The sequence below is a fragment of the Halichoerus grypus genome, chromosome 11 (assembly GCF_964656455.1).
Source record: "Halichoerus grypus chromosome 11, mHalGry1.hap1.1, whole genome shotgun sequence".
Classification (NCBI taxonomy): domain Eukaryota; kingdom Metazoa; phylum Chordata; class Mammalia; order Carnivora; family Phocidae; genus Halichoerus; species Halichoerus grypus.
The window spans coordinates 102,837,406-102,861,908 of record NC_135722.1 but is presented as its reverse complement, the minus strand read 5'-3'; the positions used below and the strand labels follow the sequence as shown (position 1 = coordinate 102,861,908).

General features: G+C 38.7%; 1 protein-coding gene across 2 annotated transcripts in view; it reads left to right on the top strand.

Moving 5' to 3' along the window:
* The first annotated feature begins 1,140 nt into the window (after nucleotides 1-1,140).
* The window catches only part of BCO2 (beta-carotene oxygenase 2), a 40,669-nt gene continuing 17,306 nt past the window's right edge, over nucleotides 1,141-24,503 (top strand). For both annotated transcript variants that reach the window (XM_078058991.1, XM_078058992.1), the window contains exons 1-7: nucleotides 1,141-1,228; nucleotides 5,256-5,450; nucleotides 16,128-16,339; nucleotides 16,534-16,649; nucleotides 17,412-17,514; nucleotides 22,587-22,715; nucleotides 23,753-23,913. In XM_078058991.1, the coding sequence (XP_077915117.1) occupies nucleotides 5,260-5,450; nucleotides 16,128-16,339; nucleotides 16,534-16,649; nucleotides 17,412-17,514; nucleotides 22,587-22,715; nucleotides 23,753-23,913 (912 nt within the window). In that variant the 5' untranslated portion in view covers nucleotides 1,141-1,228; nucleotides 5,256-5,259. The remainder of the gene's footprint in view (nucleotides 1,229-5,255; nucleotides 5,451-16,127; nucleotides 16,340-16,533; nucleotides 16,650-17,411; nucleotides 17,515-22,586; nucleotides 22,716-23,752; nucleotides 23,914-24,503) is intronic.

Sequence of the window (24,503 nt, the reverse complement as noted above, 5' to 3'; positions counted from 1 at the left end):
TTTACACTTCTAATATTACTCATTTCAATAAAATTTCACAAGTTTATAAATTATTTCTCACTGGTTACCAATAAAAATAGATATTGAATGTCTTGTACATCATACTCTGCTAGGCATTGTGGGGAATACAGAATAGTTTAAGGTACTCTTTGTTCTCCCTTCTGACAGTTGTCACCACTACTTTCTTGAAACATACTTACATGTCTTTGCTAGGAAGACATGATAGGTAAATGTTAAAAGTATCTCTGTGCAGTGCTAGTTAACTCCTTTTAGTGTGAGTTACTAGAATATGTTGGCAAAGGGGTCAGAAAGGTAGTGAAATGGGTTTTTGATAAGGAAAGAGGGAGGATATTTCAGGCAGGGGAAAGTTTGTTAAAATGGCACTGAAGAACAAAAATACATGGTATGTTGGATAAGCTTTTTCCTGAGCTGAGAATTCACAAAGGGCAATAGTGCATCATCTAAACTGCTGGAGAGCAGGGACTGAATCTTGTTTCCTTATATTCATAACTTGTAGTACAGTATTTGATATATTGGTGCTCAAAAGTGTTGGTTATGTTAATAAAAATATACGTGGTTATACATTTATTAAGGGCATACTTCCACAGAGCCTTATTCATACTAGATTGTCAGAAAATGTTTTGTAAATTAAATAAATGGAAAAGAAAAGGAGGGATGAAATGCTAGAAGGCAGAGGGGCAAAAGATGGAAAGGTAGGTGTGGCCAGATTGTAGAGTCCTTTGTTGATAAACTACATTTGGACTTTATTCTGTAAGGAAAGAGATGTGAATCTTTCAGAACAGAAGTGGCATAATGAAACTGACCCCTGGATCAAGGCGCTTAATTGTAATGTGAGAAGACGTTGGAAAGAAGAAAGTTTAGGAAGGGAGACCACTATTGGTGGTCCAATTTCAGAATTTCAAACAGCTGCTTATCATAGGTAGGTAGTTGGGATACTTCTGACAATGCAACCGACCTACGGGAGAGATTGCAGGTGTCTGGAAGCCCCATCCCTTGTCTGCCCTCCCTGACTTCCTCCCCCATTCCCTCCTATTCTGTCAGTGAGCCAAGGACAGCCCAGGAAGTGAGTGGGAGGTTTTGGAAATCACGGGATCTGCTGCTGCTAAATTCAATACCAGAATGTTTTTTCAGACCTTTCTCCATTTTGTCAGCAACCTTTCTACCGTTGCAGTGGGGTTCCTTTCTATGGTAGTACCCTGGATCCCAGGTAGGGGATTTGCCCCTTCCTCCTCCCCTTCCTCCTCTTCCTAGCCGCTCAGGCTTCCAATTCTGTGCCTCTTTCCTGAAGAGTACTGGGGGCTTCGGAAGCTTTTCACTGTGTGTGTGGCAGATACAGACAGCAACCCCACAGAGCTGCGAGTTAAGGAAGACTGAGTCAAGATTTGTTTACTTGTCAGGGGAACAGTCTTTCCATTTGTATATTTTATATAACATGGGGCAGGATCAGGGTTTAGGGATTCTCTTGGATCTGCAATAGGAAGAATATTCACTGTTTAGACCCTTCTCAGTTGAAAATCATTGCTACATGTCCTAATGTAAATGTTTTGTTCTTCTTTTTGCATTCTGGGGGACTGCCTTTAAAACCTCTGGTTTTGTTTTGTAGCTTTCTATTTTAGCTACTATTGTTACATGATTTTATTTCTTGAAATTGGCTGATGTTGAGCTTTCAGAAATCATACTAATAGGCACTATAAACTTTAAAATTATTTAATTCAATAATTTAGTACTTGCAGTATGCAAGGCAGTATGTTAGGTACTGGAGTGGGAGGAAAAACAAGTGACCCTTTACTCAAGGAATACCAGTAGGAGAAGTTATAAATTGTATTCATCTTTACCGCACAAGAGACAGTAAGATGAGTGCCGTAACAGAGCTGAAATAGATGCTGTGTGAGTTCAGACTAAGGAGAATCAGTTCTTGTTATAGGAAATGGGAATGTTGTGTTTAAGAAGCAGGTGATATGTGCACTGGATCTTGAAGGATGAGTAGGGTAAGTGAATTTCACCTGGAGGAGATGGGAAATATCCTAGGTGAAGAGAAGGGTATAATTGTGACGAGGAGAAGAGAATGGGGAGTGGTTTAGTTTGGCTGGAGTGGAAGGCATTAGTGAGGGGGCACCTGGACAGGTAGGTTGGTGTGAGATTGTACAGCGCCTTCAGTGCCTGGCCAAGCAATTTAGACTTTACTTGGTGGACAGTGAGGAGTCATTTGTGAGGGCTTTTGGAGGATTATTTGATACAATCATATCTGTACTTAGGAAGATTAATTTAGTAGCAGTGCTTCCTAACCTTTTTCACATCATAGCACACATAGAGAATGATAATATTTTTACCTCACACTGGAGTAAATTGGATGGGATCTGGAGCCCCATGAACTGTTTAGAGCTGGAGGCAATTGACCTGTGGCCTCTAGCCATCCCAAGGGATAAAGGGATCAAGAGGCCCAACCATTTGGAGGCCCCCATAGTGTTTAGCTTCCCTATCTGGTTTCTCCTTCCAGTTAAGAGACTCTGATAATATTATCTAAGAGGTTGTGAGGGCCTAAATTAGGACAATAGAAAGAACGTGACTGATAGGTAAGAGCAATTGAAGCATTGATGCTGAGGAGGACAGGTTTGGGCCAGAAGAAAAATTGGGGAGTGGGGCGCTGCCCAGGTGGTGTGGACTAGCACAAATCTTTACAAAGGATTTGCCCGAGGCACCCTTGTAGACTTCTGAGCCCTAGTAATTTATACTAGCCCCCCTATATCATTCCTGTAACATTCTCTTCCTGGCCCTGTCTGGTTATAGTCAGAATTTAACCTCTTAGTGAATGTGAGGGGACAGTAAAGAAGAGGAATTAAAGGCCCACACAGAGATTTTGAAGCTAGATGATTTTGCAGGTGGGAAAAATAGATTTGGAAAGGGGAAAATGAAGAATTCTCTTTTGATGTGTTGAGAGCCACCTGCAGGAAGTACTTGGTGAAATTAAGGGACTAGATGAGACTACCAAGGAGGGTGTGCTGAGATTTTTATAAAGAGTAGAGGTCCAAGGTCAGACTCAGGAGGTGATAAGGGGAAGAGGAGCACTTAAGGGAGTTGACATTTGGAAATTATCTACCACCATATTTAGTTATGACAACAAACAAATGGGAAGTATTATCTTCCTTTCATTCCCATTACCCCCATTTTATCATTGAAAAACTTGAGGCTCAGAGTGATTAGTAACTTACCCAAGGTTGTCAGCTAATAAGTGAAGCTAGCATAAAGCAAACAAAGAGGGAGCAAGGAAGTTAGAGAAGTCCAGTATTTTCAGGAACCAAGAATAGAAAGGGGTTTAAGGAAGTATAGATCACAATATCAAGTACCGTGGAAAGTTTGAAGAGTATATAAAAAACTGCCAATAACATGCTATGGAGTATAGAACATATAGACATGTAAGTTTTTTTCTAAAATGTGAAGTGTTTTAAGTTCATGAATCTCTATTCAGACAAATGTCCAATCAGGGTATTAAATTTAATTCTACTTAAGTGAGAAGACTAAAGTAACTGACCTCAGGACATTTATTTTAATGTAAGAGGAGAGTGAGATGAATAGGCATAATATAAATAAAAATAGTAAGATAAATACCTAAGCATTTCAAAGCATCCTCTTTATACCTCTAGTATTGTGGTTCTCAGATTTTAATATGTCTAAGAATACTTCCTTGCTGTATCCCAGAAATTCTGATTAGGTCCAGGGTGGAGTCCATGAATCTGCATTTTAGCAGTAATACCATGTATTTCTGTTCCAAGTGACCTTTAGACCATACCTCGAGAAACAGTGCTCAAACAAAACACTGATTATAGTATAAATGATCTGTTTATATGTTCATTTACATCGGGTTTGAGTACTTTTTATCCCTCACCAGTTACTACTTTATTGAATGTATAAATAATTCGAAGGAAGATGATATTACATCTTGTTGGTTTGAGCATTAAAAGCTATGTAAATAATGATAGCTAACATTTTTGAGTATTTACTATGTTCTAAAAACTTTACATAACCTAACTCATTTATTATTTATAGCCTTAGAAGTAATAAGAATTATTATTATCTCCACCTTAGAAAAGAGGAAACAGAGCACAGAGAGGTTGCCTTGCTCAAGGCTATTTACTTGGAAAATGGCAGGTCAGGATTTGAACCCAAGCAATCTGGAGCCCGGCAGAACCTGGGCCGGTACTCTTGTTAAATATTACACTACACTTCCTCATAAAGGAGGTAGATTTGAGATAGAATTTGAACAATACTAGCATTTCCTTAGGGATAGATTAGTCAATTTTATTTGGGAAAGCAGGAAATAGTTGGGTTTGACTGAATTGTTACTTACAGGAAAGTAGAAGGAATCATGTACTTTAAACTGAACTTTATAAAGATTTGAAAGAAATGAGATGATAGATATAACATTGGAAAATATTTTGCTAAAATAATGCAAATCTCACTTCTTCAGAGGAATAGGGTCTCTGTGTATTAGTTTTTCTAGTTTAGACTTCTATATTACTGTTAAAATTTTATGAAATAAAATAAAGCACTGTCTAATTAATTACATATCTGACCACCCCTCTGTGTTAGGTAACACTACCTTGTGAACACCAAATAAATATGAAGTAAAAGGGATAATTTTCAGCTTCTTATATAATAATGATTTTTTTTTCTTGTGGCTTTTGAACTTGAGGTAATTTCAGACCAGGTCTCACTACATAATTTAGTTCATGACACCCTTCTTTTAGAAAATGCCATGCACGTTCATGCATATGTCATTAAAATGGAAGAAATTGAATTACAGTTCCTACTAAATTCTCATAAATTGCTGTGAAATCTTTGGCATCCCATTCTGGTGTAATGTAATTAGGATAGTGATGAATAGTGGTCATTTTTTATCATAACAGTGAGGTTGCTTTTAGCACATCTGAGGTTAATACGTAGATTCAGTCTTGTGAAAAGAGGAACATTGTTCAACCATGAGAAATGATAATAATAATACAGTCCTGAGTTAATTCTTAGGCAGATTTGTACTGCAAGAATACAAAAAAAAGGATTGTTGTAGTTAAAAAATGGAGAACCAGAGAGGTGACAGTTTGAGAATGAGGAAGGAGAGGAATTTGGAGACTATATTTGGTGATGGGTTTACTTTTCCCTTACCAGGAGGTAAGAGTATTGTCTATGGAGAAACAGGCATCTTGTACAATTTTTTTGTGCTCTTGATTTCCTCTTCACAGTACCATGGAAAGTACTCATCAGAAGAAGGCAACCTTCGGTAAGCGTGAGAAGCTTCCATGTATTGCACCACTCCTAACCACGGTGGAGGAGACGCCACAGATGGTCTCTGCTCAAGTCCGAGGACATTTTCCCGAGTGGCTCAGTGGCTATCTACTTCGAATTGGGCCCGGGAAATTCGAGTTTGGGCAGGATAAGTAAGTCTTGATTTTGGAGAACAATTTGGATTTTTTAGCATGGCTGGTTCAATGGAATATGCTTTAAATCTGTTTTCTCTCTGAGGCTAACATTGTCATGCAGCTCCTTTGAATGCAGGTGAGAAAATTGTAGTCTACAGAAAAAAAGAGACTTAATTCTTTAAAAAAAAAAGTCCTTACTTTTCTGCTTTGCAGAATATTACGAATTTGTAGTCCTCTGAGGGCTTATGGCAAAAGAGAAGTGTCAGGAACTGTCTGTATGACTACCGAGCTGTGTTTCACCACAAGTTCCTGAAGGAAGGGGCAATGTCTTCACCTCATACAGCTCCCCTGCCCAGTGCTCCCCAGACACAATGGCTCTTTCAGTTCCTTAAACTGGACACACGTATTTTTGCTCAGGGTGTTGGCATTGGCTCTCATCTATCTTCCCAAGTCTGATTCTTGTCATTCAGGTATCAGCTCATATCTCACGTCCTTTAAGCCTTCCCTGATCCCCAAATCTAAAAATGCTATTATTAAATATATTACCTATTGGGGCACCTGTGTGTCTCAGTCAGTTGAGCATCTGACTCTTGGTTTCTTGGTTTTGGCTCAGGTCATGATCTCAGGATCTTGAGATCGAGCCCAGTGATGGGCTTGGCACTCAGCTCAGAATCTGTTTGTCACTCTCCCTGTGCTCCCCTTGCTCGTGTGCGTGCTCTCTCTCAAATAAATAAATAAAATCTTTTAAAAAAATGGTATTACCTATTTTAATTCTCTGCACAGCACTATCAAATGCCTAGTATTTTTTTGTTTTTGTTTTTATGTTTGTTTACTGACTGTGTTCCTCCACTAGAATATAAGTTCCATGTAGGCCCTGCTCTTAAATAGCTCTCAATAAGTACATGTAAATAAATGAAAAACACCAATAACTCTTATGTATATTATTTCTCTGTACATTTAGTAGGGACATGAAGTGATGTAAAGAAACCCCTATGGTAAGGAAGGAATCTTCTTTGCTTTAAACATTTTTCAATATTAAAAACTTTTTTTCATTATAAAAGTGTTTACTTATATAAAACTTTCTGAAATATAGAACAGAGTGGAGGAAAATGTGGACCATATCCTCTGTTAGCACTTTGGTGTATTTCCTGCTAGTCTTTGCCCCATTTCTATAGATTGGTTTTAAATAATTACAATCATATTGTATGTAGAATTTTTTAATTGAAATATAATTGACATGACATCATATTAGTTTCAGGTGTACAACATAATGATTTGATATTTGTATGTGTTGTGAAATGGTCACCACAGTAAGTCTAGTTAACATCTGTCATCACACATAGTTACAAAAATTTTTTTTCTTGTGATCAGGACTTTTAAGATTTATTCTCTTAGTAACTGTTAAATATGCAATATAGTATTATTGACTATAGTCACCATGCTATATATTACATTTCCATTACTTATTTTTGTACGTTTTGACTTCCTTCACCCATTTCACCTGCCCTTACCCCCCGCCCCCCGTATCTTGCAGCCACCAATCTGTTCTGTGTGTGTATCTATGATTTTGGGGTTTTCTGTTTTTTGTTTGGTTTGGTTTGGTTTTTAAAGATCCCATACATAAATGAGATCATATGATATTTGTCTTTCTCTGTCTGATTTATTTTATTTAGCAAAATGTCCTTACCATGCTTGGGCGCCTGGGTGGCTCAGTTGGTTAAGCGACTGCCTTCGGCTCAGGTCATGATCCTGGAGTCCCTGGATCGAGTCCCGCATCGGGCTCCCTGCTCGGCAGGGAGTCTGCTTCTCCCTCTGACCCTCCCCCCTCTCATGTGCTCTCTCTGTCTCATTCTCTCTCTCTCAAATAAATAAATAAAATCTTTAAAAAAAAAAAAAATGTCCTTACCATGCTGTCACAAATGGTATTCTTCTTTTTTATGACTGCATAATATTCCATTGTATATACATATACCACATCTTCTTTATGCATTCACCCACTGGTGGATACTTAGGTTGTTTCTGTATCTTGGCTATTGTAAATAATGCTATAATGAATGAGGGGGTGCAGATATCTTTTGGAGTTAGTGTTTCTGTTTTCTTAGATAAGTACCCAGAAGTAGAATTACTGGATTATGTGGTAATTCTGTTTTTAATTTTTTGAGGAAACTCCATACTGTTTTCCACAGTGGCTGTACCAATTTGCATTCCCACCGACATTGCATGAGGGTTCCCTTTTCTCAACATCCTCACCGACATGTGCTATTTCTCATTTCTTTGATACTACCCATCCTAACTGTGACGTGCTATTGTGGTTTTGATTTGCATTTCCATCATGATTAGTGATGTTGAACATCTTTTCATGTGCCTCTTGGACATCTGGATGTCTTCTTTGGGAAAATGTCTATTCAGATCTTCTGCCCATTTTTTTAATTGATTATTTTTTATTTTTTTAAAGATTTATTTATTTATTTATTTAACAGGGAGAGATACAGCGAGAGAGGGAACACAAACAGGGGGAGTGGGACTCCCTGCGGGGAGCCCTACGTGGGGCTCGATCCCAGGACCCTGGGATCATGACCTGAGCCGAAGGCAGACACTTAACGACTGAGCCACCCAGGCGCCCTTTTTTATTTTTAAAAGATTTTATTTATTTGACAGAGAGAGAGGGAGAGAGAGAGAGCGAGAGAGAGAGCACAAGCAGGGGGAGTGGCAGGCAGAGGGAGAAGCAGGTTCCCCACTGCACAAGGAGCCTGATGTGGGACTCGATCCCAGGACCCTGGGATCAGGACCTGAGCTGAAGGCAGACGCTTAACGAACTGAGCCACACAGGTGCCCCCGATTGTTTATTTTTTTGCTGTTGAGTTGTGTGGGTTCTTTATGTTTTGGATATTAATTGAGTTTTTTTGCCCTGATTTAAAAACTTTCACACTATCATAAGCCTTTTAATCCATGTTGCTATGAAATCTGAATGACCGTTATTTTTGATGGCTGGATGGGAAGGTGGTTTGGAGGCATAGAAAAAGAAGGTGAATCAGCTGGCCTATAGATCCTCCTGGTCCTAATCAGTAGAGTTGTGCTTTTTTCTACTTACATATCTGGATTCCATGCAAGTTATAATTTGAAGAAAGATTCTAAGGCAAAAAGAAGGGGGAGGAGGAAGAGAAAAATAAAACTACCGATCCAACCCCGAGAGAGTAACAGCCTCTTGCAAAAAGCATATGGTCTTTCATCTGCTGCTGAAGTAGCTCTATTAATTTTAAAACCAAGCAGCAGAGCTACTCAGGGCCTAGATGGCACTACAGGCCTCTTTAAAGGTAAATGTCTTGGTGGGGGAGGTGGTTGTGTGGCGGGTCGTCCTGAGTGTCTACTTTGTACTTCAAATCCATTTCTTCTGAGCCAGCAGTAGGCATTTACAGCAGGAACAGGGTCTGGCCTTCCCCTTGGGTGTGAGGTACACATGCCTTCAGGTCAAAGAGGAGGTTTGGTTTAGTGCTCGGCTCCCCAGATTAGACTTCCTGGGCCGGCGGAGACCTAAAGCCCGGGCACCCCAACCTGCGAATGAGAGTAGCCCCACTCAGTCTTGAGTCTCTGGTCCCTTTGTGAGACGCCGCCGTTCAGGAGTCTCTGTCAACATGTCGACATAGTAGCGACAGGACAAAGGCCCTTCTTCAATCAGAAGTATTTTATCAATGATTTCATCCATGATATCAATGATTGCATGCTTATCAGTTTTTTAAATGACATGAGTCTGGGTAGAATAGGAACTTGGTGTCTCCAGGGCATGTTTAGCATTCCTTGTACTTTCCAGCTTCCTGCAGCGCGTCCCTTCCTGAAGTCTCCTTCATTCGGTTTGTCCCTCTCACTATTAACGGCAAGTGGGCCGACTTCATAGTGAAGAGGGGCGACTGGATTGGAGCTCCTTCCACTGCCCTCTTCCCCACCTCCAAACTTCTCCACAAAAGTACCTTCTCCTGCCTCCTCGTGATCAGAGGTGGAAGTGGCCCTTGTCCTCTCCTCTGAAACCTTGCCCCATCATTCACACCCTCCCCTTGTGTCTGTTTCTCCTTCACCTACCTTTTATCCTGGCCTCCAGATGTCCTCTCATCCTAAAACACCCTCATTCCCTATTCCACCTTCCCCTCCAGCTAATACCTGTTCTCCTCCCCTCACTGCCTCTGTTTACCTGCTTCCTGGTGTCTTCTCGGTTCGCTGCCCTTTGACTTTTAACCCACCACTCTATAGTATCTGTTCTCAGAAAGGTCACCAAAGCCTGTTAATTATTAAACAAGATGGACTTGCCAGTCCTTAGCCTGACTTTTCAATAGTGTTCGACATTATTGACCACCCGTCTTAAAATTCTCTCATCCCTAGATTCCTCCATAACAATTTCTCCTGATTATTTTTCTTTTCTTTTCCTTTAAAAGATTTTATTTATTTATTTGAGAGAAAGAGAGACAGAGCGTAGTGCGCACACACACGAGTGGGGGGAGGGGCAGAGGGAGGGGGAGAAGCAGACTCCCTGCTGAGCAGAGAGCATGATGCTGTGCTTGATTCCAGGATCCTGAGATCAGGACCTGAGCCTAAGGCAAATATTTAACCCAACTGAACCTACCAGGCACCCTCTCCTGATTCTTTTTCTATCCATCATCAGATTGCTCATTCTAAAATTAAGTTTTTGTTGCTCATCTCACTTCACTTGTGCCTGTGATATGGAGACATCCCAGCCTCTGCCCTGAGTATTCCTCTTCTCTTATTATACGCTTTCTTTGGTATAGTAGAAACAATACATTCTTTGGAGTAAGATGGAGTGGATTCAGATCCCATTTTGCCATTTATCAGTGCTGTGGTCTTAAGCAAGTTTTCCCATATGAGAAATGGGGCTAATTATATAGATTTTAATGACTGGCTATGAGAATTAAAGGAGACAATGAGTGCCTCATTCAGTGGCTGACAAGAATCGGCAGTCAGTACATTTTCATTTTCTTCTTTCCTTTTCTCCTTCCCCACTCCCTTTTCTGCCAAATTACTTTTTATATTTCACCTTATTTTTGGGGGTATTGTAAGGTCCCAAGATTTGGGGTCAGCACTGAATTCAAATCGCTTTCCTGCCTCTTACCAGCCCTGTGACCCTGTGCATGTTTTTACTCTGTACGTTGGTTCCCACATCTTTAAAATTATTCACAGAATCAATGCATATAAACATTTTATATTTATATATAAGTTAAAATATATGTTTATTTTTATATATGCATAGGAAAGTATGTGGTAAAGTGCTTAGCACAGTCCTGGCAGGTAGTAAGCACTCAGTAGATGGTAGTTACTGTCTCATTTGCACCTGGCCTGTGCCTGTCACCCACAGATACTCTCAAACATGCATCTCCCACCCAGCCCCCATCTCTTGTGCTCTAGCACCTGTATTTTGCCAACTGGCTGTAGAACATCTTTACTCTGACGGCTTCAAATAGCCCAGAGTCTTGTTCAAAACTGAACTATTTGCTCTTCACATTTTCTCCATCTCAGTGAAAGCAAATTATCCCTCAGGTATAACACTTTGGACCTTCTCTTTTTGTCACTGCTTTTACCCTATCAGTCACCTGACTTGTTTCTGGAATTTTCTAATTATACTGTTTCAGTTCAGGTTCTCATAATCCCTCACTTGAATTATTGCCTGGTTTCCTCATTGGTTTCTCCGAATCTGGATGCTCCTCGTTCTATCCCGTGTTCTACTGTGTGTCCAGAGTGACCTTTCTAAGATGCAGGTCTCACTGTTTCACCCTCCTGTTTCAAAACTCCACATGTTGCTGTTGCAGGTCTTTGAGCTGTAAGTCTAAGTGCAGATAGGTCTTGTGCTGACCTATTTCCCCATCGCCGGCCACTGAAGGCTCTGCCCACACACGAATTTGTTAGCTGGCTCTTCCTCCAGGATTCCATATGCCTTCACTGCTCTTCCTTCCTTCCTTCCTTCCTCCCTCCCTCCCTCCCTCCCTTCCTTCCTTCCTTCCTTCCTTTCCTTCCTCCCTTCCTTCTTCCCTCCCTTCCTTCCTTCCTTCCTTCCTTCCTTCCTTCCTCCCTCCCTCCTTCCCTCCATCCCTCCCTCCCTCACTTTCCTTTTCCTCCCTTTCTTTCCTTTCTTTTCTTTCTTTCTCTCTTTCTTTCTTCCTTCCTTCTTTCTTTCTTCTTTCTTTCTCTCTCTCTCTCTCTTTCTTTCTTTCTTTTTTCTTTCACCACCTCTCGCTAGGATGCCCTTCTCCCCTTCTCCAACTGGCAAACATCCTTAGGGAACCAGACAAATGTCTCCTTTCCTCTAGACCCTTCCCTGATCCCCACATCCTTCCATCCTGTTGCTCCTTCTGTGCACAGATAGTATTTTTTTAACACTTGTCTGTTGTCTCAGAGAACAACTTTATGACATAGTTAGTTATGTGCCTGTAAGCACTGGTCTTGGCACAAGCCTGGCAGAATAGTAGGGGCTCAAGAAAGGTTGGTTGGTTTGAGTAAATGAATGCATAGAATGATAGGGTCTAGAAGGATCTTATGAGATGGAATCTAACAAGTGGAATATCATTAAAGGTATATGTAGAGGAAGAGAAATTTTACAAGCACAAGGATGAAAGTGATGTGGTTTAACAACAAAATGTGTTAAAAATTACTTAGGGGTTTTGGTTGACAGCTCAGTGTGAGTCAATACTATGAGGTGGTAACCAAAAAAAAAAATAAGAAGGAAAGAAAAGAATATGAAGTTTCTTAAATGAAGAAACTGAATGTCTGCTGTTACACCTGGAGTATTGTGTTTGGGACTGTGTATTGTGTTTTTAGAGGTGTTTAGATTAGAATAGCAATAATTATTGAAATTATTTTCTTTTTAGTGTTTTTTAAAAAGATTTTATTTATTTATTTGATAGAGAGAGACACAGTGAGAGAGGGAACACAAGCAGGGGGAGTGGGAGAGGGAGAAGCAGGCTTCCCGCAGAGCAGGGAGCCCGACGCGGGGCTCGATCCCAGGACCCTGGGATCATGACCTGAGCCGAAGGCAGACGCTCAACGACTGAGCCACCCAGGCGCCCCTTCTTTTTAGTGTTTTTTGAAAAAAATTACCCAAACAGAGAAAGCACTAGCTAACACAATCAAGAAGAAAGAGGGAGGAAGCCCAAATGTGCAAAACAAGAAATGGCAGGGGGAAAGGAAACCGTCGAAACAGATAAAAGTGTACAGGAGTCTTTCAGGCCTCCCAGCAAATACATTTGAGAACCTTGTGAAGTGCATGGTTTCCTGGGAAAACACAGATTACCACAACTGATAGAGAGAGCAGGTGTGAACAGAACAATTTCTGTAGAGGAAAAAGAGATACTTATTAAGTATCCACCTCTCAAAAAAAGCACCAGGCCCAGATTTCTTCACAGAGAAATGCTACCAAACCTTCAAATATCAAATAGTCCTGATTCATTATTAAAGAGAATTGAAAATGAAGGGAAACTTTCCACTTCTTTTTATGAAACAAGTATAATGTTAACTATCTGCACATGACACAGACAGCACAGAAAACTATGACTTATTCATATTATTTATGAATATCCATGAAAAAATATAGAATATATAGTGCCAATATAAGACAAATATTTTATTAACAAATGGAATCCAACACTACATAAAAATATAATTCACTGTGATGAGGCAAAGTAAGTGCATTATTTGGAAATTTATTAATACCATATACCATTTTTTTTTTAAAAAGATTTTATTTATTTATTTGACAGAGACACAGCGAGAGAGGGAACACAAGCAGGGGGAGTGGGAGAGGGAGAAGCAGGCTTCCTGCTGAGCAGGGAGCCTGATGTGGGGCTCGATCCCAGGACCCTGGGATCATGACCTGAGCCGAAGGCAGACGCTTAACGACCTAGCCACCCAGGCGCCCCTATCATATACCATATTAATAGGTTTTAGCATAAATAATCATAGGATTATCTCCATAAATGCTGACAAAACTTTTGTCAGAAGTCAACATCCATTCCTCATAAAAATATTCATAAAACAGGACTTGATGGATACTTTCTTAACATGATTATATATATATATACACACACATATATATGTATACATAATCTATATGTATATGTATATGCAATATATGTATCTCAAATATATGTGTGTGTACATGTATATATACACACATGTATGTATTTATATAGATGTATGTATATACACAAACATAATATGTTTTAATCTTAGTCTTAAAACCAGTAATATTAAATTGGGAAAGACTACAAGTATTTTCTTTAAGACAGGAGCAAGGAGAAAATGGCCACTATTCCACTGCTTTTCAACTAGATGTAACCAATACAGTTAGACTAAAGAAATTGATTAGAGGCACAAGGATTAGTAGAGTACAACTATCTCTGTTTGTGGATGATATTTTAGTAAATCTGGAAAACCACAAAAATCAATGACAAGACTAAAACAATAAAAGATAAGGTAACTAGATGTAAAATTAACCTACCAAAATCAATAGCCTTCATATACACAAACAATAACCAGTTAGGGAACATAATAGGATAAAACCTTTACAGTAACAACAAAGGAGATTAAATATTTAGGAACTTAACAAGAAATGTGCAAACTTTAAAACACTCCTGAAAGGGGCACCTGGGTGGCTCAGTTGGTTAAGCAACTGCCTTCGGCTCAGGTCATGATTCTGGAGTCCCGGGATCGAGTCCCACATTGGGCTCCCTGCTCAGTGGGTGGTCTGCTTCTCCCTCTGACCCTTCCCCTCTCATGCTCTCTGTCTCCCATTCTCTCTCTCAGATAAATAAATAAAATCTTTAAAAAAATAAATAAATAAAGCACTCCTGAAAGACACAATTAAACAAATGAAAAAACATCCTGTGTTCTTGAATAAGATATTTCAACAACATAAAGATGTCAGTACTCCTTAGGTTAATTTTAAAATTTGACGCAATCTTAATAAAAATTCTAACAAGTTTTTAAAAGAAGTTAGACAAATCAACATAAAGTTTATGTGGCAAAATAAATATGCAAGAATAGTAAAAAAAAACACTAATGGTTTTTTAGTGAAGGGACTAGCCCTTCTAGACATTAAAAGATACTATAGGGTGCCTGGGTGGCACAGTCAGTTAAGCATCTGACTCTTGGTTTCAGCTCAGGTCATGATCTCAGGGTTGTGAGATTGAGGCCCGCATTGGGCTCTGTGCTCAGTGCAGAGTCTGAGATTCTCTCTCTACCTCTCCCTCTGCCCCTCCTGTTCATGCTTCTCTCTCAAATAAATAGAACATAAATCTTAAAAAAATACTATAAAGCGTCAATAATTAACACATTGTGATATCAGTGCATGAATAAATAGATAAGTGATATAGAATAGAAAACCAAGAAATAAACCCAAAAACGATTGGAAATTAAGTTAATAATAAAGATGGCATCTCAAATCACTTGGTAAAGAGAGTCTTTTTTTTTTTTTTACTTTATTTCCTGCATTTTTTTTATTGTGGTAAAAAAAAACAATATAGGAGTGCCTGGGTGGCTCAGTCTGTTAAGCATCTGACTTTGGCTCAGGTCATGATTTTAGGGTTCTGGTACCGAGCCTTGCTTTGGGCTCCGTGCTCAGCACAGTGTGCTTCTTCTTATCCCTCTGCCCCTCACCCCACTCATGCTGTCTCTCTCTCTCTCTCAAATAAATAAATAAATAAATAAAATCTTAAAAAAAAGCCCATAATATAAAATTTACCATCTTAGCCATTTTTAGGGGTAAAAGTTAGTGTTAAGTTTATCACATTGTGAAACAGATCTTCAGAACTTTTTCCTCCTACAAAACTGAAACTATACCTTGTGTGTGTGAGAGAGAGACTGGATTATTTCATTTATAACCATGTCCTCAAAATTCTTCTATGTTGTATCATGTGACAGAATTTCCTTCCTTTTTAATGGACACTGGTTTGCTTATTTTTTGGTTTTTGTAAATAATGCTGCTATAAACACAGGTGTACGAATATCTCTTTGATTCCCTGCTTTCAGGACCATTGCCTTAAGGCAATGGTGTTAGCCTTGCTTATCCGTGCTGAAGACATTAAGCATTCAGTCTATCAAGCACATGAATAAAAAGACTGTATGATGTGAAGCCCTTTAAAAAGCAAAGCCACCAATTTTTCTTTATAGTTTTTTGATGTTTCATCATTTAAATAGATCATTTCTACTGTAATCATATGTATAAAAATGATTATCCAGTAAGTACAGTTATCTTATTTGTTTACTTTAGCATAATTCTGATAAATTGAAAAATTTTAAAGTAAAGGGAAAATATAAGATATGAAGATAACTATTTCTAAAAGCTTAGGAACCCATTTTAATTGAGAAAATGTCAAATATTCCATATCGTTGCATGTTATTCTCTTGGCTATAGGGTAAAAATCAGAATTATCTTAGGAATCACCAATTTGGAGGGTTTTTTTTAGCCTTCTAAGTGTGAGTTTTTTGACGGGGTAGGGGTCAGGAGAATGTAGGTTGCTCTTTTCTATTGTACTCCAGGATATACTCAAAAGGTATCATCCCCTAATTTCAACTTTTCTGAATAATCAAGTTGTGCTGGGAACCCATTCCGATTCCTTATCTCTATATTTGAAGGCTCTTGTTTTTACCCCGTATTTTTCTTACTGATATTTGTTTTTCTCTTTTTGTTCCTGTTTGAAGGTACAATCACTGGTTTGATGGAATGGCTTTGCTTCACCAGTTCAGGATGGAGAAGGGCACGGTGACCTATAGAAGCAAGTTCCTGCAGAGTGATACATATAAGGCCAATAGTGTTCATGACCGAATTGTCATCTCAGAATTTGGCACGCTGGCTCTCCCTGATCCATGCAAGAATGTTTTTGAACGTTTCATGTCAAAGTTTGAGCTGCCTGGTAAGCAGCCTTTACTGGACCCAGAATTTCTGGGTGATAGTGATGATTCTTTAATTATGATATGTGTGAATCTATATAAATATATATTTTGAAATAGATTTTTTTTTTGGTATGAGAGGATATTTAAGCTGTTTTGTTGCTCTGATTGTGTGCTACCGTACATTGTGGTGTTTAACTCTGGGGTTTGGTTTCAGCAATGACTGACAATACCAACGTCAACTATGTGCGGTACAAGGGCGACTACTATCTTAGCTCTGAGATCAACTTGATGAATAAAGTGGACACTGCAACTCTGGAAAAAACAGAAAAGGTAAAATATAGGCTAAAAAATGAATAAAATGGACCCTAAAATGTCTTTCCTTTCAACATACTTTTTAGAGTAGTAGCTATCTGAAGAAGAAATTGGAGGGGCGCCTGGGTGTCTCAGGCAGTTGAGTGGCTGACTCTTGATTTCGACTCAGGTCCTGATCTTGGTGTTCTGGGATCAAGCCCTGCAACTGTCTTAGTGCTCAGCGGGGAGTCTGCTTCAGGATTCTCTCTCTCCCTCTGCGCCCCCTAAAATAAATAAAATCTTAAAAAAAGAGAGACAATTCTAGACTTCTTCCTTAGTCCTAATATCTGAAGGCTATGGTAAAGGAGAAATAGAATAGTATAGATTTACTTTGGTCATTTCATGTTCTTCCTAGCTACAGGTAGAATTGGACTAGAGATTGTCTAGACCCATACTGCTTTCACTTAACACATTAATTAAAAATAAATAAAATTTTGGACCAGAATTTTAATTTTAACTCTTATTTTTAGTACTTTCCTGTAATCTTGGGGAAAAAAATCCTTATTGGATAATCATTTCTGTCCATTTGTTGTTGCTGGTGGTGGAGTTTTTGTTTATTATTTAGTCTCAGTTTCTTTAGTAGGAAAAATAATTTTGATTTCTCAGAAGTAAGATTAGGGCTTATACTATAGTTTTCCTATTCTATTTTTAAAATATTTGACACATTCCTACTGTCTCTGCGTCTAAGTAGAGATCTGCCTGTGTAACATTTAAAAGTCCCTGATGGTCTTAAATTTGCAGGTAGACTGGAGCAAATTTATTGCTGTGAATGGAGCAACTGCACATCCTCATTATGACCCAGATGGAACAGCATACAACATGGGGAACTCCTTTGGGCCACGTGGTAAAGTTGGGATGGGGGTCTTTTTAAAAATAATTAGGGGTTAACTATCTTCCCAGGGTTTCATAATGGTTAAGGTTGTAAGCCTACGGGAACTTTGTTTGAAATGTTCAGAAAGAAATCTCCAAAGTGGTATAACTGAGCTTAAAGTATATAATTTCCTGTGTTCTGTGGTCCTTTTGCACATACACTTAGCAACTGATTTGCTATTTGACCTTTTCAGCATGACTTACATTTTTATATTCTGTTGTGCTTTTTGGCTCACAGGCATTGTAGGGATTTTCAATATGTATTTCTCAAACTTGAATTTCTTAAAAGTATCATATTGTAAGTACACAAAAAGTAGAATGCTGCAGCAAAGAGATATGGGGAAGGTACATTGTTTATCACATGGGAAGGAATTTATTTTTATCATGGGAGTAACACACCATGAGGTAAGTTAAGGTTATAGTGTGGTTGTATTTATAGCTGTTTATATCACGTCTCTTTCCTGGTCACCCACATACTTTTCCAACTGCCTACCTATCTGCCCCAGAAAGTTCTAATAGTTAATAATGATAGCTAACATTTATTGAGCACGAGTGTCTAGTATATGCTGGTGTTAAGCATTTTTCCATATATTTTCTCCTTTAATCCTTATAACAACTCTCTGAGAAAGGTACTATAATTGCCCCATTTTACAGACAATGGCAGTGAACCTTGAGAAGGTTTAGGATACTTGCTTAGGCAAACTTCTAAGTGTGTAAGACTGGTCTTGAGCCTGAATCACATCCAAAGTCACTCTGATAGACCATCTTAGAAATTACTCATTGCTGAGTACAGAAGACTCTCAGAGCGTGCAAATTCATGTTCCTATAACCTGAGTACATGTTTCTCTGTTTGAAAAGAAATGGGTCAGGTGCCTGGGTGGCTCAGTTGGTTGAGCAACTGCCTTCGGCTCAGGTCATGATCCTGGAGGCCCAGTTTCGAGTCCCACATCGGGCTCCCTGCTCAGCAGGGAGTCTGCTTCTCCATCTGACCCTCTCCCCTCTCATGCTCTGTCTAACTCTCTCTCTCTCAAATAAATAAATAAAATCTTAAAATAAAGAGAGATGGGTAGCTGTTAGATATTTCTATCTTAGCTGTCAATCTATCATCTATAACCTGTGAAACCTCTGTAGAGTTTGACTTTTGTGTAGGTTAATGTATACTTTTGGTGAGTGAGTAACTGGCTTTGCAGGTTGTTGGTCTCTACCTCGCCATATTTATACATGTGATGTATATTAAAATGAATACTGCAGGTTTGTTTTTTACTTGCTCATGTAGAGATAGGGTACCCTGAAACTTCATCACCCAGGTCTCTCTCCTCTTCTTTATTACCTGATCTAGGGTAGGGGTGTATCCTTCAAAGCTGTTATAGAACACAGCAAACACCCTTTTAGGTAAAATCTTTCAGCAAATGGGTAAACTGACTCAGCAGTTTTTTGTCCTTTTCTGATCATTAAAAAAAGATTCATTATTTATTTATTTATTTTTATTTATTTATTTATTTTTAAAGATTTTATTTATTATTTTTTTGACAGAGAGAGACATAGCGAGAGCAGGAACACAAGCAGGGGGGAGTGGGAGAGGGAGAAGCAGGCTTCCTGCTGAGCAGGGAGCCCGATGCGGGGCTCGATCCCAGGACCCTGGCACCATGACCTGAGCTAAAGGCAGACGCTTAACGACTGAGCCACCCAGGCGCCTAAGATTCATTTTTTAAAAAATGGTGTCTACTCTATATGCTTTTTTGGTCTGTTTTTTCTTCCCTTAGCAACATATTAAAATATTGTAATTAATTATTTCTTACATCAAGAAGCATTTTACAGAACCAAGCTGCATAGAATTCTCCTAAGTAGAAATATTTTCTTGTTAATTAAAATATGGTTGACAAAAAATAAATTTCTTAATAAATTGACTCTATCAATCAAGTAGATAACCTTGTAACTAGTTCATAATATGATAAAAACTGTTTAACCATTCTGAATTATATATTCTAAAATAAATAGTCATTAGATCAGAGGTTCTCAGCCTTTAGTGTACCTAAGAATGTTCTGAACACTTCTAGCAATATAAATTACTGGGCTTTATCTTCAGAGATTTTGGTTCAATAGACCTGAAAAGGGGCCAGGAATCTGCATTTTAACTACCCCCCCTTACCTCTTATGTTGGCGTATTCGAGCAAGGTCCCCAGGTGATTTTGGTGCAAGTGACTCCTGGATCTTTGAGAAATCCTGCCCCCAGTCATCAGAGCCTCTCTTGTTACTTTGCCTCAATTTGCTATTATACAAAATCATGAAGAGTCTCCCAGAGTTAGACTCACAGTACTGGGGAGGTCATTCTTTTGGGCTTTCCTCTGCTGGGTGTTTCCTGGGTATATGTCTGCCTTGCTCAGGGCTTCACAACTTGTGATTAGAACAGTTCATTAACTAAGAGTGGTTAAATTTAGTGAATTGAGTCTTGTCACTTAATCCAGCTACTGAGATGGGCAGTTCTTCTCTTTATCTTCTCCTAACCTCAACTAAAACTGAATTTTCTTTCCTCCTCCCTCTCCTCCCCCTTCTTTTTACTTGATGATTTAGTCCAGTGAGGAGTTTTTGAACTGGAACTCGAATGTACATGTCCTTGCAGGGAACTTACTACCTAGGTTGTGGGGAAATTTAGTGATTCCCCTAATAAAGCGCTCACCAGTAATTTCTATCTTTAAGAAGTAAAAAGCTTTTAATTGTTTTAGCCTTTCCATATATTTTTAAAAAGACTTTTAAAAATGAACAAAAATCCTCTAAACATTAATCAGTCCAGGTAGTTTTTAGTACTAGTTAAATATATGTAATCAGTTAGATGGCTCTATGATACTCTTGAACTGTAGAGCTTGTCTTTTATCGCTGTTATAACTCATCACTGTTTATATATCATGGGTGCTCAGAACACATGTATATCCCCAACTCAGACCTCTCCAGTATTTTATATCCAGTTGCTTACTCAGTGTTTTTACTAAGATGTCTAATAGGCATTACAAAATTAATTTATCTAAAAACCAAACTCCTGAAATTTTTCCCTAGATTTTTTCTGCTTAAAATATTCCCCATCTCAGTTGATCCTTCATCTTTCACGTTCCTCAGGATGATAATTTTGGAATCATCCTTCCCACCTGTCTTTCTCACATCCATATCCAATTGGTCAAAAAACAATTGCAGCAAGTGCCTTCAAAATAAATAAAAAATCCAGCCACTTCATATGACCTCTCATGCCAGCACTCTGGTTTGAGCCCACCATCCTCTCTCATGTGAATTATTGTAATAGCTTCTTAATGGATCTCCATGCTTCTGTCCCGTCAGCTCATTCTCAGCATATCAGCCAGTTATCCTTTTAACCCACCCACCTCATCTCCTTAGACTCTTCTCCTTGTTTACTATAACAGGGCCACACTGGCCTCCTTGCTATTATTTGAACACTCCAGACTTACTCTTGGCTGAGAATCTTTGCATTTACTCTTCTCTCTGCCTGGAATGTGATTCTCTCAGGTGTCCTCAAGGCTCTCTTCCACACCTCCTTCAGGTCTTTACTCAAATGTCACCTTCTTAGTTAAGCCTTCTCAGATCACCATATCGAAAATTGCAAACAGTGGCCTCCATCTATATACATTTATGCTTGATTCCCGTTCCCTGTTTTATTTTTCTTTGTAGATCTTTTCATCATCTCATGCTTTATATTTTTACCTATGAATGCTTTATTTGAGCTTTATCAAGGAAGAGCCTTTGTATATTTGCACACTGCTGTGTACAAGTGTCTGGAAGATAAACTTAGGACACTCAGAAGAGTGCCTGGAATATAGTTGGCACTCAATAAGTAATTGCTGAACAAATGAATGGAGAACTTGTTCCAAAAGAAGCTCAGTGATTGCAAAATTCTGCAAGTTATTGGTCCAGTTTTTCAGGACCAGCATTGGCAATTTTAATACCAGAAATATAATTTGAGATGACCTCAGTATATGTTTATTCACTGAATGATTTAAAAAACATAAGTTGTTAATTTATCTGTCAATAGCTATTTGTACTGTGCCTATTGAATTCTAAGTCCTTGCTTGGTACTGAGGATGCAAAGATGAATCAGACACAATTCCTGCCCTTGAAGAACTCATCAGTATACTGGGAAGCAGATAAACAAGCACAAAATTATAGTTCAGTAAGACAAGTGCTGTGACTGTATGTGATATGTTCAGGGCATAGAGGAGGGACACCAAATACCTTTGGGGTGGGGAAGAGTTAGGGAGTGCTACTTGAGGAGTGGTTACCTGAGCTGATGCTTGACGAAGCAGTAAGATGAATGATTACGTGAATGAAGGTGATTGCGTGAATGCATTGATGAGAAAGGATGAGATAGGACTCAGAGAGACCCCAGGGATCCAGAGGACTGGAGAGAAGAAGTGGGTGTGGGGGCAAATGGAGACTGTAGTTGTAGGGACTGGGGAGTCGGGAGAGGGACAAATAGAATTTGAAGATGATCCTGGCTGGTACCTAATCTCTTCCTATAGAGAATGAGTTCACCTTCAGGAAGTGAGAGGGTAAACTTTTGGGAGCATTAAAATGCAATAAACTTAGCTATTAATCATGAAAAAAATGCAATAAACTGTTGGTTGATTACTTTGTGTGTATTGCTTACCTAATGTGACTTTCATAAAGTTAGCTTTTTTTTTTTTTTAGATTTTATTTATTTATTTGACAGAGAGAGACACAGCGAGAGAGGGAACACAAGCAGGGGGAGTGGGAGAGGGAGAAGCAGGCTTCCCGCCGAGCAGGGAGCCCGATGTGGGGCTCGATCCCAGGACCCTGGGATCATGACCTGAGCCGAAGGCAGACACTTAATGACTGAGCCACCCAGGCGCCCCAGTTAATATTTTTTTTATCCAAGTCTTTGTTTGAAATAACCCTTTATGAAATATGGATGTCAGGCATATATTTTATAAATCTCTTAACTGCTTTTGTGTAGTCCATGAGTGTGAGGGTTATCTTTTATTCTAGAATGTGTGTAAAATAAGACAGGACTTTGTTTTCCAGGTTCTTGCTATAATATTATTCGGGTTCCTCCAGAGAAGGTGGATCTTGGGGAGACAATTCACGGAGCCCAGGTGATATGTTCTATTGCCTCTGCAGAAAGGATGAAACCTTCTTACTATCATAGCTTTGGTAAGCCCAGACATAAGGTAAATTGCAATGGCATCGGCCTTAATGTCGCTGTAGCAGAGGAGCTAGTTTGGGCAAATACTGTGTTGATAAGCTTATCAAAGCATGCTGATAATGAGACCAAGGTTGCATTTTAATGCCAGTTAAGTTTATTCTACTCAGTCACATACTTCTTACCCTGGCCAAATGACTGCTTAAAAAGACGTATTTATTTTAGTACTGGCAATTACTTAAAAATTGACAACATCAAAAGTGAACCATAAGGTCAGTTATGGACTTTGAGTGCCTCTGATTTGTCTGTGGAAGTTCATCAGGTATAGCAAATGTACCAACCACTCTAGTGGGAGGTGTGGATAAAAGGGAGGCTATGCATGTGTGGGGACAGAGGATATATGACAAGTCTCTGTACCTTCCCTTTAATTTTGTTACAAAACTGAAACTGCTCTAAAAAAAGTAAAGTCTTAATAAAAAAAAATCATTTGACCATAAAAAAATTGACAGAATTCAAAATTTTAGGTAACTTTAAGCCACAGGTAATAATCATACATGAAAAGGTCTTGACTATATTTCCTGGGGGAAATTTATATTCTGTTTGATTGCTTCAGCTCTTTCTCAGAATATTTATTTTCTACGTTCTAAACTGTTACGGCCAATCTACTCCTGAATCCTTACCTTCAGTACAAATAGCAAATGGATTACAGAATAAACATCTCGATCACAAATGACACTTTAATATTATGCTTCCTTACTTTGTTCCTAAAACAAACAATTTGAAAAGAAAAATAAGAAAGATAAAAAGCAAGCTGACGGTATTCAACCCAAGCTATTCTAAGCAGTTCCCTTTTTTATGTAGGAACAGGAAATATGTAAAACAAAGCTGGGAAATAGTGAAGGATTATTTCTGGCTGGCTTTTGCTTAGGTCAGCAGTACTACGTCCAGGCATTCAGATAAGTCCCCGTAACTGTCTCCCCGTAACTGTCACATTTCAGACAACTGTAATTTGCCAAATAACATTTTATTATTTGCTGGAACCTTTTAGGAATGACGAGGAACTATATAATCTTCATTGAACAGCCTCTAAAGATTAATTTGTGGAAAATTGTCACTTCTAAAATTCGGGGAAAGGCCTTTTCAAGTGGAATAAGCTGGGAACCCCAGTATAATACACGGTTTCATGTGGTGGATAAGCACACTGGACAGGTGGAGTATTTTGAGTATATTTATCATGAAAATGATTGGACACAAAGACACATTTTCCTGTGGTTGATTTTTACTTTCCCTGGGCATTGCTTACATAAGACTCTCTTAATCAAGGATATTACCTTCTTCCGTAGATAGGGCTAGCTCACTTATTAGTTAATACAGTGGGTTTTGCATATTGGAAAATTGTTGGTTTTACACTTTTAATTATCTGACTTAACTAAAATGGCATCTAGGAAATCTTCTTAGCATCTAAGCATGGATTTTTCCATATCATGATATTTGTTAAAGAGAATGTTGTTCATGCAGAGGTCTTGGAACTTTTGCACTTACTTTAATTGCTTGGTCCTGTGACTTCTTGATAGGTAAATATGATAATCCTACCAAAGTCCAAGGTGCGTGGGTTAGTTAAATATCTTTCTATACTCCTGATTAGTAGTACTATTATATTTGTCTTCTTTTAGTCTCTTTAAAGAGATAATATCCTAAATTTACTCTACTCTAATTTCATTACCAGAAAAATCCTATTTTTGGTAATGAGTGCTTTTCAAAGAGTTCGTCATAAGCTACTTAATAGCAGTATTTTCTAT